The sequence below is a fragment of the Sphaeramia orbicularis genome, chromosome 10 (assembly GCF_902148855.1).
Source record: "Sphaeramia orbicularis chromosome 10, fSphaOr1.1, whole genome shotgun sequence".
NCBI classification, from domain to species: Eukaryota; Metazoa; Chordata; class Actinopteri; order Kurtiformes; family Apogonidae; genus Sphaeramia; species Sphaeramia orbicularis.
Genome location: NC_043966.1, coordinates 27,764,274 through 27,779,960, shown reverse-complemented (window position 1 = coordinate 27,779,960; position 15,687 = coordinate 27,764,274). Strand labels below are relative to the sequence as shown.

Below are 15,687 nucleotides of genomic sequence, written 5' to 3'. Positions count from 1 at the left end.
AACTCTTTGTAATTTCCCTCGCTTGTAACCAGTTGAACTCAATTTAGTGATTAATGTGTGTATTAAGCTAGAGAGGAGACAGAGAACAGTGTAATGTAGATATAGATATGGATAAAAGATCAAAACCAACAAAACACAAAGACAGCATATAGCAATATTTCTGCAAGTTGCCATGGGTCTTATTCAAACAAACTTCAATGGGATGAAGGGGAACCACATAAGTATCAGCCAACAGATATCCAAGTTAAGTATCCACATAAATGTTGTTACATTTGGGCAAAAGATTAGTCATGTCCCGTTCTGGAAAGCCATAGTGATGTACATGATTCACAGTGTCTCTCTTTTAAGTGATTTGATAACTGAACACAAAAACTGACCTTGCTCCAGTTGGCTCTCTTAAGCTGGACTTCGGGCTTGTACTCTTTTTTCGGTTGGAGGCCATACGGCAGCTGAGGTGGTGCAGGGGCACCCCAGCCACCCATACCGAATGGTGGAGGTGGAGGCATACCAGGACCTGGTGGTGGCGGTGGAATACCAGGCCCTCCAGGCGGAGGTGGTGGGGGTGGTGGACCCATTCCAGGAAGCGGCGGTGGCGGTGGAGGTCCTGACATACCAGGGAGTGGTGGAGGTGGTGGGGGTCCTGGCATGCCAGGGAGTGGTGGAGGTGGTGGGGGCCCCGGCATGCCAGGTAGGGGAGGTGGAGGAGGAGGGGGAGGAATACCTGCATTGCCTGGTAAAGGAGGAGGTGGAGGTGGGAAAACATTCATGCATGCCTGGCCTGGTAGGGGTGGGGGTGGGGGTGGTGGAGGGACCATTCCACCATTCTGAGCAGGGAGAGGAGGTGGGGGAGGTGGAGGGGGCAAACCAGGAGTTGGCACAGGAACAGTAACTGTGACAACTTGAGTCTTGGCCTTTTCAAGATCTTTTGAGAGCTTTTCGACCTACAGGAAAGAAAAGGTATTAGTACGTTATAAATACTATTCGTTGTACTCATTATACTACTTAATCTATTTCATATTTTCTACCCACATTCTGTAATTTCACTTTTCCTCAATTCAATAATTTTCTTTGTTTTCTCCCTGAAGTAACAATTTTCTATGCATTTTAAAATACTATTTCCACTGAATAGCTGTACCAAGGGAGTGATTGGATTTGAGAAACAAATGGCAGAACCAAAGACAGGGATAGTGACACAGAGAAACAATAAAGTCTGGACAGGATGCGCTGGAAGCATTGGGAGAGGATGAAGTGCAGAGCACAGAGAGGAATACAGAGCAGGGGGTAATCAAGTCCAGAGTGGAAGAAAAGAGAAGACCAATCTTCTAAATTTCAAGTAAAGGAAAAATCATTTTTTAATTCTACTCTAAAAGAAAATGGAAGTTTATTTTTACACAAATTAAAATGTTGATCTATCAAAAACAGAATTTTTCCATGGGATTCTATATACTTAAAATACAAGCCAACTGCAAGCAAAGTGTGCAAAGTCTTTATGCACCGTAACACATTGTGTTTCCTCCAATATTAAAAAGAAGACAGTAACAGACATAAAGGGCCTCTGAGGCAAGCTTTCTTAGCGCCGAAGCAGATGAAAGGTTGGGCACTGCATCACAAAACGGGACAGTGAGAGATCTGAACATGTGAAGAAATCTTTCGATGGGCAGTGCCTCAAACAGAGAGAAAGTGAGCCATCTTAGTTTGAGAAGCCTCTGATGCTTGGCTGTTTATTCTTTGGACAACTGCATGTGCATATGTGCTGTATGTGTGTGTGTGTGTGTGTGTGTGTGTGTGCGCGCGCGCATGTACAGGCTTTTGTGTGGTGAGAAGATGACTCTGCTGGCATCAGCCACTTTGGATGAAACTCATTTTGGAAGCTGTATAGTTCTCTAACTGACAAACAGCCGTGCTTGTGTGTGTGCATGCTCACACAGCACACAAAAACATCTTTATGTGGTTATGAGCACACATGCACAGAGTCAGACGGTTCTGGGTCACTTGGTGTGTTTGCTAGTTAGGGTGTCACTGTGAGGCAGAGTCCAGCTGGTGTGGCAGCAGGACACTGACAGCTAAACAATCCTGATCTCTTCCTTCATACTGTACACACAAATCAGCACACACAAGACCAACATACACAGCCTGTGTGTGTGTGTATCTTGGCCTTAAAAATATTGTTGTCCTATTTACATCCTTTCACTGTCTTCTTTGTGCAGTCACTCTTTATACTGCCACCCCCTATTTTTCTACAAGTTTCTTAATCTCTTAAGGATTTGGCTTCTTCTCATGGTTTCATTTAAAATATTCTTCCTCTTTTTATTCCATGCAAGCAATTGGCTAAATCATTTACAGCCAGCAGGCTTTGGTGTTTGTGTACATATGCATAGATAATGGACAAAATTTTCATGTCAAAACTTTTGAAATACTAGATTTTTCCAGTCCTCAACAAAATTAATGTTACAGCTTTAGAAGAAGTTTTGCGTGAATGTCTTTCCAGGACACTAAACAAGACCAATTCAGTCTTTATAGGGCGGAGGAAAATATCAATACACTGGAGGATAACAATATTATGTTTTGTTATACTGTATTGATTCTCAAAAACACTATTGGAATGAAATTAATAGTTAATAACAAGACTTATGACAGACAGCGGTTCCATTTGTGTGAACTCCTGACCACCAATTCTTTTTCACTTAGATTCTGTTGATATATTGGTGTGTTCTTCATACAATGACACACTGCCTGAACTATGATGACAAAAACAAACAACAAAAAAACAATGTATTGCCAATTTATATTGAATTATAATCCCTGTGTCATAAGTATTGTACCATCCCATTTTTGTCAATACACAGCCCTCATCTTTGTTGATTTTGACTTATTGCTATTGTTTATATCTATTTTTTAACAATAGCATGAAGCAGTGATGGAAATATGTGGGTGAGGAGATGATTTTTTTGTTTTGTTTTGTTTTTAAATCACAGCATATATACATTTCATATTTTCATTCTCTTTAAATCTGTTCAATGAAATATAGTATCTACTTTCATTTTCATCATGTTAAGAAATGTCAAGATGTTTTCACATTTAACTTAAAATTGCCAACAGCTTCTATTTGGAAAGTGTTATTTGAATTCTAATAACACTGAATGACATACAGGAGGATGGTGTGCGTGCATTGGTATGTACCTGCTGCTGCAGAGTGCTTAGCTGTTGTTGTAGTCCCTGATTCTCCTTTTCTCTCTCCTGCTTGGAAGATGCCAGCTGTTCCTTTTCTTGGCTCAGGTCCTGCAGCTTCTGCTCATAGTCACCCTCTAGTTTCTTCAGCTCCACCTGCAACTCATGCCGTGCTGTCAACTCGGCATCCAGCTAATATGCATGGAAAGTATAAACAATGCGTCAGAAACAGTTGTGGCGAAACCTTTCAGTGACTTTAAATTCTCACAGGAAACAAACACTTCTACTACACAGAATGACATCTTAGGACTTGTACATTTCTAGATGGGAGGCACATATTGAATCAACTAATTAAATTTGCTAAAGCGATAAATATCTCTGAAGTAATAACATACCTAGGTAATCTAACCTGATTCTTACGGTAAGAAAATCATTATTTAAAAATCACTAATTATTTTTTAAATCACAATGATAATGATAGGTATGGATGTACTTCAAAATGTACTACATTATAATTGGTGGCTAATCGATCTTTATGCAAGAAAAAGAAAAGTTAATTTGTCATTTCCCAATTCAGAAGGGCTGAACCACAGTGAATTAAGGTTTACAGAAATGTTTTAAAAGTCTACAATATCTACTGTACTATTTATTTAAAGGGCGGTTATATGTAAATAACTATGAAGCCACAACAGTGTTTTCCAATGAAATATGAGCTAAGTGTGAATGTACGCTCATGCTTTTAGCTTCCCTCTTGACACCACAGCTTCCATATCTCAAACACCTGCATAAGACATTTCGTGCAGCGGAGTGCTTTCAGTTTCATTTATGGTGAAAATAAGTGGCAATTTTTGATTTAGGATGCTCAATTGCACACATGTGAGCTCACTTCTTCCCTCCTTTTTAAAAACCTTACATCAAAATTGAAACAAAAACTAAAACAAAAACCTAAATTAAAGCCCAAGTTTAAATTCTCTTATTTATAATTACAGATTTTTTTTTCCTGTGAGACTTGACAATTCAGATATAGGTATTTAAGCAGTGTGAAACTGTGAAAATCCATGCAGACAGCAAATCCTTTACACTTACTGTCCATAGCCTGAAAGGTTAATACCTAATTCCTGCCAACAACACTGTGCAAATACCCCATCATATGCAACTAGTACTCTGGCCTTTGTGGTCAAGGAAAATGAATGCAAGTGTGCTGATGTAATTTAGATGTGCATGTGATCACCAGATATGTTCTCGTGTGTGTGTGTCTATGTGTACCTGAATAAAGGATAGTTTCAGCTCCCTCTGCAATTATCCTGTCACTGGGACTGAAACATCAGGGTAGCAGCACACCGCAATCAAGGCATTTACCCCCTTGTGTGAATATGTGTTTGTTCTGTGCAGTGTTTTTGTTAGCCTGTGAGAGTATTTGTCTGTCTGGTGGCTGTCAGATGTGGATATGCTCATTCTCTTAATCACCCTCTATTCTCCCCCTTTTTCAGTTGTCATCCCATGTCAGACAGACACTGGTCACTGAATTGCATTAGATTCCCAAAGAGCGTGTGGCAGAAATGTTACATTTGACAACATTATTACTTTTGTGTTTATGGCTGTATTTCCTGGATTTGACATGTAAATGTATAACCGTGAATGTTATGCTTTGTTGTGTGTGGTTATGGCTTCACATGTAAATAAATGTGTGTGCATTTAACCTTTTTCTCCAGCTCAGTGGCCTTAGCCTCACTGGTTTCCACCTTGGTCTGGTCCACCATGTTGTCTGTGTGAAAAAAAAAAAAAAAACAGAGAAAGGGAATATAAAAAAGGCAGCAAGAAAGATAAGAGCTTCAGACAACGCACCTGCACACGTCTAGCCGTGAAGACATCGCACCCTTCAGTCTGACACATGGTGTGCACACATTCATACACAAACAGACGGTCACATTCACAGCAAGCGTCCTGTCTGCCTCCTTTATAACACCACACAAAGTCAAGATCTGTACGATGATTGTGGAAGCATCTCATTACAAAGGATACAATAGGATGCTGTCTGTTGCCTGCTTCTTGTACACATCATTACCTTCTACGGCTCCAACATGCACCTCTTTCTGATGACGCATATGTGAGAGACCAAACTAATTTTCCTTTATGCAATGTACATATCACACTACTTTACTGAGAATTCCATGTCTCTAAATTATTCTGATAAATGAAAGAACCTTATGACACTTTGGGAGAAATTCATAATCAGAAGTTCTGCTTGATAGAGGACAGGGTGAGAAGGACACGAACTGACCAATGGGGCACTTTTACAGCATAATTGGAGGATCTACAGGTGGTTAAGTGCCCCAAGGCTGTGCAGTAAAAGAGCTAATTAACACCAAGATGAATGCCACAAAGTCACTGGATCAAAGACAGCCCAGGAGGGCAATCAAACATCTACAGAGGAGAGACAGCTCAGAGAAGCTAGAACGCAAAATTAAAAACATGTTTAAAGAAACTATCAAATCACAAATCATTATAATGATATTTTACAAGTCTATGCATTAAAATATGGTTAAATCTCTTTACATCTAGATAAGGTAGTAAGTAAAGCAATATATATATATATATATATTTTTTTTTTTAAAGAACTATTTTTGAATGACAAAACCTTACAATAACACACCCAGCCACATATAATTTCAGAGTTTGCATTTGTGTATGAATTCACATGGTTATTGGATGTGTAATGGGGGGTTACTTCTGTCAAAGTGGTGAGGCTAAATGGGACAAACTTTGAATAGAGAGCACTAAGGGAGACAGAATGTGGGGAAAAACTGTGCTGAATTTCAGAGTTCAAAGAAAAACACTAAATAATGCATGCAGGGCAGAATTGGGCTGCTTTCCACCGATAATAACTCTGGCAGCCTTAAAGGAGGCCAGCCAGCCTGTGTGTATGTCAGGACGCATTTAGAAGCAGTGCAATTAGAGTCTCCTGGAGTGAGCAACAGAGACCTGCCATAAAGGAGTATTGAACTCTTGAGACATGGCCTGCACCTCCACTCTGCTCTGGTTTAGTCTAGTTCACATTTACAGCTGTCACTCACATTAATCAAATTCACAAGCGTATGTATGTACTTATACTGTATTCTGATCAATGTAGTGATCACTTTTATAATTAATAGTGCGTCAGCATATGACAGAAAGCAGTGGTCATTATAATGATAAAAGGCTTCCATGACCCATCAACAGATGCCTTTTTCTTGTTGAAATGAAGTAGAGGTCAGAGGTTTAGATAAGTCTTGGTTAGATGCACTCAAACTACATTTTCTTTTTGTAAATATTACACTGTTAAATACTTTATTTGGGTGATGTGAGGATATAATATAATAGAAAGTGGTTTTAAGATCAGCTTTCATTTTTTCATATTATTATTTACTATCATTCTCAGAGGGTCTAAAATGTACATAGATCAAGTTGAGTGAGTCATTTAATATCCTAGACGACTCTCAATTTTAGGGCCTCTCGTGTCATCATAGGCACCTATGAAACCTATTTTCCAGAAATTTGAAGATCTTAGATTAACTTACAACGGCGTATTAGGGCCACATAAGAAAATAAAAACACTTGTCACTATAAGAAAAAAGTTGTCAAATATCAAGATAAAACCCAACCATTTTATGAGAATTTTAATACAAAAGAGTCATAATTTTACATGAATGAAGTCATAATATTATGAGAATAATGTCATCATATTTCAAGAATAAAGCCATAATATTATGAGAATAACATCGTAATTTAAGAACAGGTGGGAAAAATATCATAATTTACAAGAATAAAGTCGTACCTACTCGTCGCACAATGGAGAACTTGGAACATTTTTTGAGGTTATACTTTCATTTGGGACTTACGCACGGCGAAATACTGAGCCCATTAGCCCCACCCACCATAAACACAAACCCTCTCTGTATAGCACTCTGGTGTAACCACTAATAGTCCTGCAGCCGACCACTTCCAGTCACTTCCTCTTCCGCAAAAGAGGCAATTTCCTTCAAGTCAGTTTGGTTCTCACAACAAAACAAACCCAAATGTGTGCAAACTCGCTTCAAAGTCCTTAGACTAATGATAATGTGTTGATGGTGGGCTACTAGGCTCAGTATTTTACCGTGCATAAACCCCAAATGAAACTATAACCTCACAAAATATTCCAAGTTATCCGTTATGCGACGAGTGAGTACGACTTTATTCTCGTAAATTATGATATTTTTCCCGCCTGTTTTTAAATTACGACATTATACTCGTATTATTATGGCTTCTTTCTCGAAATATGACATTATTCTCATAAAATTATGACTCTTTTCATATTCAACTTTATTCTCATAAAATTCTAGGTGTTATCTTGATATTTTATGACTTTATTCCTCTAGTAACAAGTGTTTTTATCTTCTTATGTGGCCCTAATATGCCTTCATATTAACTAGTGCAAACCATAAAACCCAAAAATGAAAAGTACAGGAGCACTTAAGTAGAAATGTCTAAGAATGATTACTGACGGGCAGGGATGAACATGCTTTGGTTCCAAGCTTTCTGTGAAAAACATTTGAGGAACTCGTAATGATGTTGGAGTTAATTGGGCTGTACTGTCATAACATAAAAGCCTGTAGAACAGCACAATAAAGCAAGACTAAAATTTGCAAATACGCACTGTGACACGTATCTGACCATTTAGAGGAATGTTCTCTGGTCAGAACCATAATAATTGAATAGTTTAGCCAATGGCATGAATGAAAGAATAAGGCTGAGACTTGTAATGTGAAGAATCTCATTACATATCCCAATCATGAAGAACTGGAGACACAACATCATGTGGGGTTCTTTTTCTTCAACCAATAAAACTGATGGCATCAAAAACAAAATTATATGAAGATTTTGAAACTCTGAAATATCCTTGCAGAAGGCTACAATATGTGTTAGATTCAAGTGACATAATTCAAAGCCTCACTGCCCCATAGTTTATTTGGAAAACCAGACAAAAATCCTTACACTTATTGTAATAAGATGGAATTGAGTGATTAAATTATGTCATTAAATTACACAATTAAATGAACTGATTTCTGCACCTCTGTTTGACTACATTTCCAGGATATAGAAAGCCTACCCTGTAACAGGTGGTTTTGGCACAGATTTTATCAGAGAGGTGAGGGGGTTAAATATGTGATTGACATTTGTAATTACAGATTGCTGTTCAGCTTCTGCCAGATGCAAGTCTGCTGCTCTACTCTGTAGCTCGTTACAGAAGCTTGGAAAATGCCTTCACTTTTCCATAGTGACGTGAACCAACAGCAGGTCATCTATCATCGCATTTTATCTTTTGATTTTGAGAGAGAGGGGAGAACTGAAGGATGAATGCATTTTCAAATTCTGACATTATGCTCCCTTAATTCAGGTCCTGCAGCTATGAAGCCACCAAATATTAAGAGGAGTATGTACATTCACGGTCACTGTGAAAGTGGATTGAGATAGGTTGAATATTGTGAAAACTTTTGAATGCTTTCAGCATTCACAAAACCTGAAGTATAAAGGTAAAATTCAGACACTGCAGCCCCAGGGATTCAGTGTCTTAGTGAAGTACACAGCACAACTGGAGATGCTTGTAGAGAAAGGGATGTAGGTACTCATGATTTTATTATAATAACGCATTTTCTGCCAGTGCTTAGAGTTACCATTTAACCAATTTACCATCTAATGTAGAGTATCAAACATTGAAAGAGGACTCACTACTTGTAAAGGAGACTCTGGGATTGCTAAATTCAAATGAGCTTTTATCCTCTTGATAAAGTAAGCTCCATACCACCAACCTGCCACTGTAAAACCTGTAGCACCATTCATCCCAGATTGAGATACACTTTCTCTCTGGCTCCACCTTGTGGTGATACTAGGCAAATGGGAGTTACTAAAAAGATTGGCATGATGAGCGTAATTCTAGTCCTTTACCTGTATCAGGTAACATACTTATGTTTTGATTCAAAGCACAATATGCATAGTCTTGTTTCTGTTCTGTGCAATATTTATGCTAATGGACCTCAATATAGTAATAATAAATGAAAGTTCAACTGATATCCCTATGTTTCAAATAATATGACAGGGTCTATTTAATTAATGCAACTGAAACATATTCAGTTGCAGAAGATGACTGATAACTTTGCATTTTTTCACTATCTGTATATTACAGTCTCGTACTCACCTATTAAGCAGTCAACATTGAGGCTAAGGTTACGGCACTTAAAGTCAGGGTCTGCTCCATTCCTGTGAAGCACGATCTGGGCGATACACTCGTCTATCAACTTGTAGTACTGAGGCCTGCAGGAAGGACAGAGTGACAGATTAAAAGAGAAAGATGGATTAGAGGACAGAGACACAAATGGAAGGAAACACTGAGAAAATAACAGCAACACTAGAGAAGAACTTGTGTGTCTTATTAAATGATAGAATATGTAACTTCATAGGGAGAAATTTGTACATTGTGTCCACAGAGGTATTTATAGCAGTAAGTTTATTTATTTCTATGGCATAGACTGCTTTTTACAGAAATCTGGGACATTAGGTGAGCAGAGGATGTGACTGACACGGAGCAAGGAGGTGCATTTGTCCAGATAAAAGTGAACACACGTGTTGTCACTGCCTTTGTCTGGGTCTGAGATTGGATGTCTGTTTGAGCATGACAGTTTGAGTTTCTTGTCACCAAGATTGATTGTGTGCTACTGTGCTTGAAAAAGCGTGCCAGGGCATGTCCAACACTGTCTGTCTGATCAAGCCAGTTTCACACAGACAGTCAATTTTGGAGGTGTCTTATTCCCTGACCCCATTAGATGCTGCCAGAGTCACAAACCCAATACTTTATTTATTCTGTCTATCCCCTCCCTCTCCTGTCTCTCTCTTAGTCACCATGTCTTTGTCTAACACTTATTTCAGTTCTTCACTATACTTCTGGAATTTTTTTTTCTTGAAGCTGCAAATTTATCCGTGGAGCGAGAGAGACATCTAGTGACAAAACACAGGCAAAAAAAGAAAGCAGTGTGGAGTTCACACACATTTTAGTGAATCCAAAAATCATACAAAGAATATTTTTTCCTACATTAAATATGTCTTACTTATCTAGACTGTGCAGTATTTATATGAATACAAGCTTGGTCAACCATTTTTTTTTTAAATGATTGCATCCATATGTAACAGTAAAATATACTAAGGCAAAAGCAGCTTCCTCACTTTCTCACCCTCTACCCATCAATTAACCTTAATTTTAACCTGTCCTCTGCATTATTGCCTCACCTACTTGAGCTTTTCTCTTTGTGTCTCTGTAATTACCATGCTTAAGGTTTACTTAGTTTTTTTTTCCATTGCCACTCTTTAAGCTCTCCTTCCCTCCCTCACTTCTATTCTCTCAGTGAAGTCCATCACAGAACACTTCTATAATCCTTTACTGAAACGCTTGTTGTGTTTTAATGGATGGAGAAAGCAAGATTGGAAAGATTATGGATGTAAGAGGGAGTTAGTTAGTCATTAGATTCTTGTTTTACATTTGCCATTTATTCCTCAATCCCTTTGTTAAAAATACACCACAATTTCCTGCCTGTCTGATACCATTAATGCAGCACTGGAGCTTCTGTTTTACCTGAATACTGTGCAGAGTTAAGGGTGAAAGTGGACAGATATAGGTAAATGTGTATTTATGTCGGACTGCTTATTTTCCTATTATTCTACCCCCATATTGTCATTCAACTGCTCTGTCTTCTTCCTCCCTTCTCTGTATTACTAGGTAAAGCCTCAAGGGCTTTGGAAGACACGGAGAGAGAGACATTTGCATATTTCTGGTGATAAGAGGTGATTGCGTTCATTTCTATTAAAATGGAATTAGACTTCTTTGCATGTATTAATTTCACAGCTTTGGAAGGGTGCTCTAGAAAACAAACAGCAAACAGACAAAAGTGCAAATAGAGGGAGGTGAATGATAAGAGGGAGCTAAAAGGACGAAATGGAAGAACCTTGTACTATTGAATGCATCTTGGACATTCTACTTTTATTCAACTGGTAAATGTACAAAGAAATAGCTGTGTACACTTGTATGGGGGTGTATCACACACTGTATGATAATACAATGTGTGCATTATTTGAGTTCTGTAAAACTAATAAAAATCTGCTAGCAATACTTTGGGGATGAAAATACTGACATTTCACAAATTAATAGAGAAATGTCAACACAATAACCTTGATGTGACAATTGTAGTTTATTTACTTAGGTTTAATTAATCTGTTTTATAAAAACACACACAGTTTGAATTTTAAATTCAATGTTCCGTAATGACATCTTGCTATGACAATATTAAAAAAAAAAAAAAAACATAATACGAGTGTCTATAGGTGCAGTACCTGGCCAAATAATCGTTTCGGATCAGTAGCAGGTGCTGCATCACGGACAGGAAGTGGGTTTCAGCCTTGGAGTCCTTCACTGTATTGACTAGAATTTCGAACACTTCCCTCACATCATTAAAACAAAACCAGTTAAGGTTTAACTGACAAAGAGCTCAAGACAAACATTAAATGCCCCTTATTCAATTCTAACCTCAATTTCAACTAAAAACTGTGACATTGTTGCACCAAAATTGCTGCAGGTATTATTCCTACCAAGCTCAGTGAAACAAGTTTGTGCACTACAGAATTACAATGACACAACAAAGGTTAGACTTGTGGGGCATTTGAATTTCTTTTGTTTGTAAATAAGATTGCAACTAGGATAAAACAGTACGTCTTACTGAACTATTGTCCTGCTGGGAAAACTGTTTTTGGAGATTTATACATTATATTACATTATTTCTCATCTGAATAAACTACCAGACATTGCCACATTTATTATAAGTTAATTTTTAGTTTTTGTTTATCAAAGTTCACATAATAAAATGGCACTATGTAATCATTAAATAGACTTAAATGTGGTTCTTAAATTTAGAGCTAGGGTTAAGTCATAATGGCAAAATTATCAGGTAATTGTCATCTTAACACATGCCATCATGTTTGCATACAACTGCAGACATTAGTATTTCATCAAGTACCTGTTTTTGTTTGTTCTGTTTTGGAGTACTCCTTATGTGAATTTATTATAAAAAACTATTAAAGAGAGTTACAACAAAGTAATGCCCCAGTCCCACAGTGGTTGGCTACTTGCTTTATAGCAATGCAGATAAGTAGTTAGGGTTGCTGGTTATTAATTGGCAAAATATGAATATAAAAAAAACAACTTATTACTCATCTGAATAAGAATTTTTCTTTTCTTTACAAAGAATGAGGGCAGTGGCCTTGATTTCATTTATGATGTTTGAAAGAAACAGAATCCACAAAATTCTATACTTGATTTAATTATGAATTCTACAAAAAATTGTATCTATTGTACTATATACATTCTCTCTTTCATTCCTTTTAGCATGTACTGAAATATATAAACCACTGATTTCACAAAATGGGTAATAAAAATGCAAAACCAAGTTCCTGAGTATCACATTGTATTTAGTAGTCAGGTGCGTAACTGTGTCATTCTGTTTCTTTTACTTCGGAAAAGGTCAAAAAGTGGACTAATTTTTCACTTCTACAGAGGGACCATTTTGCTCAGGGCAAGGATATTCCATCTCAATGCGGATGTCCTCAAGACGTGCTTTGAGGTCCTCCGAGTCATCTTCAGCTTGCTCATCAAATACATTGAGTTGCACCCTCAGCTCGTCATTTTCAATTGTCCGTACCTCCTGCAGGGAGAAGGTTTAAATGCAGGTGGAGGAAAGAAATGGCACATGAAAAATGGCAAAGGTAGTGAAAAAATAAAACATTTTACATTTGGACAGCTGAGAAACCCCCCAACACACACCCAAATACATCTGTGTTGAGTGAGTCAGCAGACAGACGTATTGACAAAGGCACATAAACATTAAGACTACGCTTATCAAGAGTGTATTTTCTGTACCGTCAGCAGGTCTCTAAGTCCCAGTCTTAGCAGTTCAGAACGAAGATGGATCCTGAAGTCCAATTCCTCTCCACGACTGATCAAAGCATTGATTAGCTGCATGCAGCCACCCTACAAAAACACCAAAATTAGCTTCACAATTCAGACTAATCAAGATATACCTCTAATACTCTTATGATGACAAATATACTAAGGTGTGACTTATCCAATCGAAAGCACATACAATTTTTCAACGGTATGAGTGCATCTGTCCATACCTTAAGAGCAATGTTATGACTGTTCATTCCAGACAGAAGAGGCTGAAACCTTTCAATGTCCCCTTTCTCTGCTTCCTCTGTAATGGCCTCTAAGACTCGCTCATGACTGTAAATGACAGACACCACAAAAGTGTAGCTACCTGAATAACCCAAGTAGAAAATTCTTCATAAAAATAATAAAAAGGCATCAGTGCAGTAGAGACACCTGTTGGAGACTCTGTGGGACAAATAACACAAATCACTATCCTATCTTCTAGAGTTGTCCAGTGATCAAACCATTCTGGGAGCATCTATGTGAACATTTAAATAACAATTTTAATGAAAAAATTCCATGTAAGTATGAAGTTCTGTACTTAGGAGATATTTCATGTGATAACTGGACTCTGAAAGATAAAAAATTGTTGTTAATGGATCGACATTGTACAGGACATTTACATTTTGGAGAAGTTGACATTATGTTTTAAGGGTCAAAGGGAATCTTTTTTCACTATTTGGTCAAAATGGACAAACTACGTGAAACCTGTAACTGATGTGAACTGAATATATCGGTTATGTGAAATCATTTATATGATATACATTTCTGTTTAGGTTAGAGTGAACATACACACCTTAAGGTGGCTTATCTTGTTGAAGAAGCGGAGCAAGCCCTCTACTCCCACCCACTTGCTATATTTGTTCTATATTCTACTAAAAAATTTAGCATCTTCGTTCACATTGGAGGTGTGGACATTGAATTGTACTTGAAAGGGGCAGTTTTGTATGATCAGCTTCTCCAAATAAACAGAGTGGTAAGTAAGTAAGTAAGTAAGTAAATAAATAAATAAACAAATAAATAAATAAAAAGGGGTTAATGGCAAATATCATCTCTAGTTAAGGTTGGACGTTGTGGTCATAAAATTGTATTTCAGGAATGTCTAATTTTATATCACAGTAACAGTGTATATGAGGGTAAAGTACGTATGGTTTAAATAACTTTACTGTATTTCATCACATTTTACAGCCCTCTTCTTTTGAACTTTAATATGCAAAAAAAAAACTATTATATCATGAGAAATCGCTGGAGTTTAAAGACTTTAACAGCAAAATTAAAATCCTTACAATTGGAACCTTTCAGTTTCCAAATGAGCATAGTAATACTGCAAAAAATACATTTCAATATGGAAATAGCTTGCAATCATGTAATTCTAGATTCAATAAGAAATATTTTACTAGTATTATGAGGTTCAGTAGTCCTGCAATCCAAATCGTGTTATTTTGTGAGGCAACTGGCTTTCAACATTGCAAAAAATAAATTAATAAAAAATAATCACATAATATCGTGAAATCATGTGAGACCAGGGCAAAATTCTGTGGCCGAAATGTCACTGCCCAATCTACTGATCACATATACCCACTTTCACAATATACATCATCATCACCAAAACCCTCTAGTAACTCTTAAGTCTCTATTACTGGTCCAAAGCAATGACTCTTCTGTGTTAAAATCATTCAGCAAAAATGTCAGACTTAATTACTTACAGATTCTCAGGGTGTTCCAAAATGGAGATAGCAGACACCAACTTAACAGCATCCACCATCATATGAGGCACCCTAGGGTTGATGGCTCTCACTAGCAAAGGTATCCCCTCATCTGAATCCAGCATGGCTTTTAAACCATACTGAAAGAAAGAATGGAAGTGAGGAAAGAAACAACAAGGCAGGTTAAGGTAAGATACTTGAAAATCTTTTGTGAAGCACTATATCTCTGATTTGCATATCATAAAACCCCCTTGCTGATACACAGGCTTTGAAGAGATTTGGAGTGTGTCCAAAAAGTCCAAAAAATTACCTCCTATCTACTTTTCCTAAGCAGTTTTTCGTGATGTTACAGAAAAAAAGTCATGGGGTTATGGAAAGATAGAATGGTGAATTCATAAGGCCTTAGGAGAGGACAGCATGATGCTGACAGAATCCTATTGCTCGTATGCTAGGTGAATATTATGTAGGACATTTGGAGTAAAACGACAAAAACACACCCTCAACACTTCCTTCAGTGTGTTCTTATCATGCTGTTTAATACAGGATATAAACATGGACGAGACAATAAAATTTGACTGGATTTTGAACAAATATACGCCTACACAAAGGTTAAAGCTACTCTACCAGTTGGACTCGATCTCCTATCCATTCATATTTGTCCATATGAATCCTGAATCAGCACAATTGTATCAAAATAGTAAATGTAACTAAGATAAGCATAAAGCTATATATGTATACACATATATAATTATGTCTTTCAATCTACTAGCC

The 15,687-nt window shown here is 37.4% G+C and overlaps 1 protein-coding gene and 1 long non-coding RNA gene across 3 annotated transcripts in view; one reads left to right on the top strand and one right to left on the bottom strand.

The window, feature by feature from the left end:
* Positions 1–15,687, bottom strand: part of diaph1 (diaphanous related formin 1) — a 109,509-nt gene that overhangs the window by 62,015 nt on the left and 31,807 nt on the right. For both annotated transcript variants that reach the window (XM_030145116.1, XM_030145117.1), the window contains 9 exons: positions 14,917–15,056; positions 13,399–13,504; positions 13,142–13,252; positions 12,808–12,926; positions 11,563–11,679; positions 9,380–9,495; positions 4,869–4,933; positions 3,181–3,360; positions 378–941 (listed from right to left, as the gene is read on the bottom strand). In XM_030145116.1, coding sequence (XP_030000976.1) covers positions 378–941; positions 3,181–3,360; positions 4,869–4,933; positions 9,380–9,495; positions 11,563–11,679; positions 12,808–12,926; positions 13,142–13,252; positions 13,399–13,504; positions 14,917–15,056 — 1,518 coding nt within the window. The remainder of the gene's footprint in view (positions 1–377; positions 942–3,180; positions 3,361–4,868; positions 4,934–9,379; positions 9,496–11,562; positions 11,680–12,807; positions 12,927–13,141; positions 13,253–13,398; positions 13,505–14,916; positions 15,057–15,687) is intronic.
* On the top strand, positions 4,837–9,491 carry LOC115426882 (uncharacterized). The gene is made up of 3 exons (XR_003936396.1): positions 4,837–4,937; positions 6,079–6,085; positions 9,391–9,491. It is a non-coding gene; the product is annotated as an uncharacterized LOC115426882 (long non-coding RNA).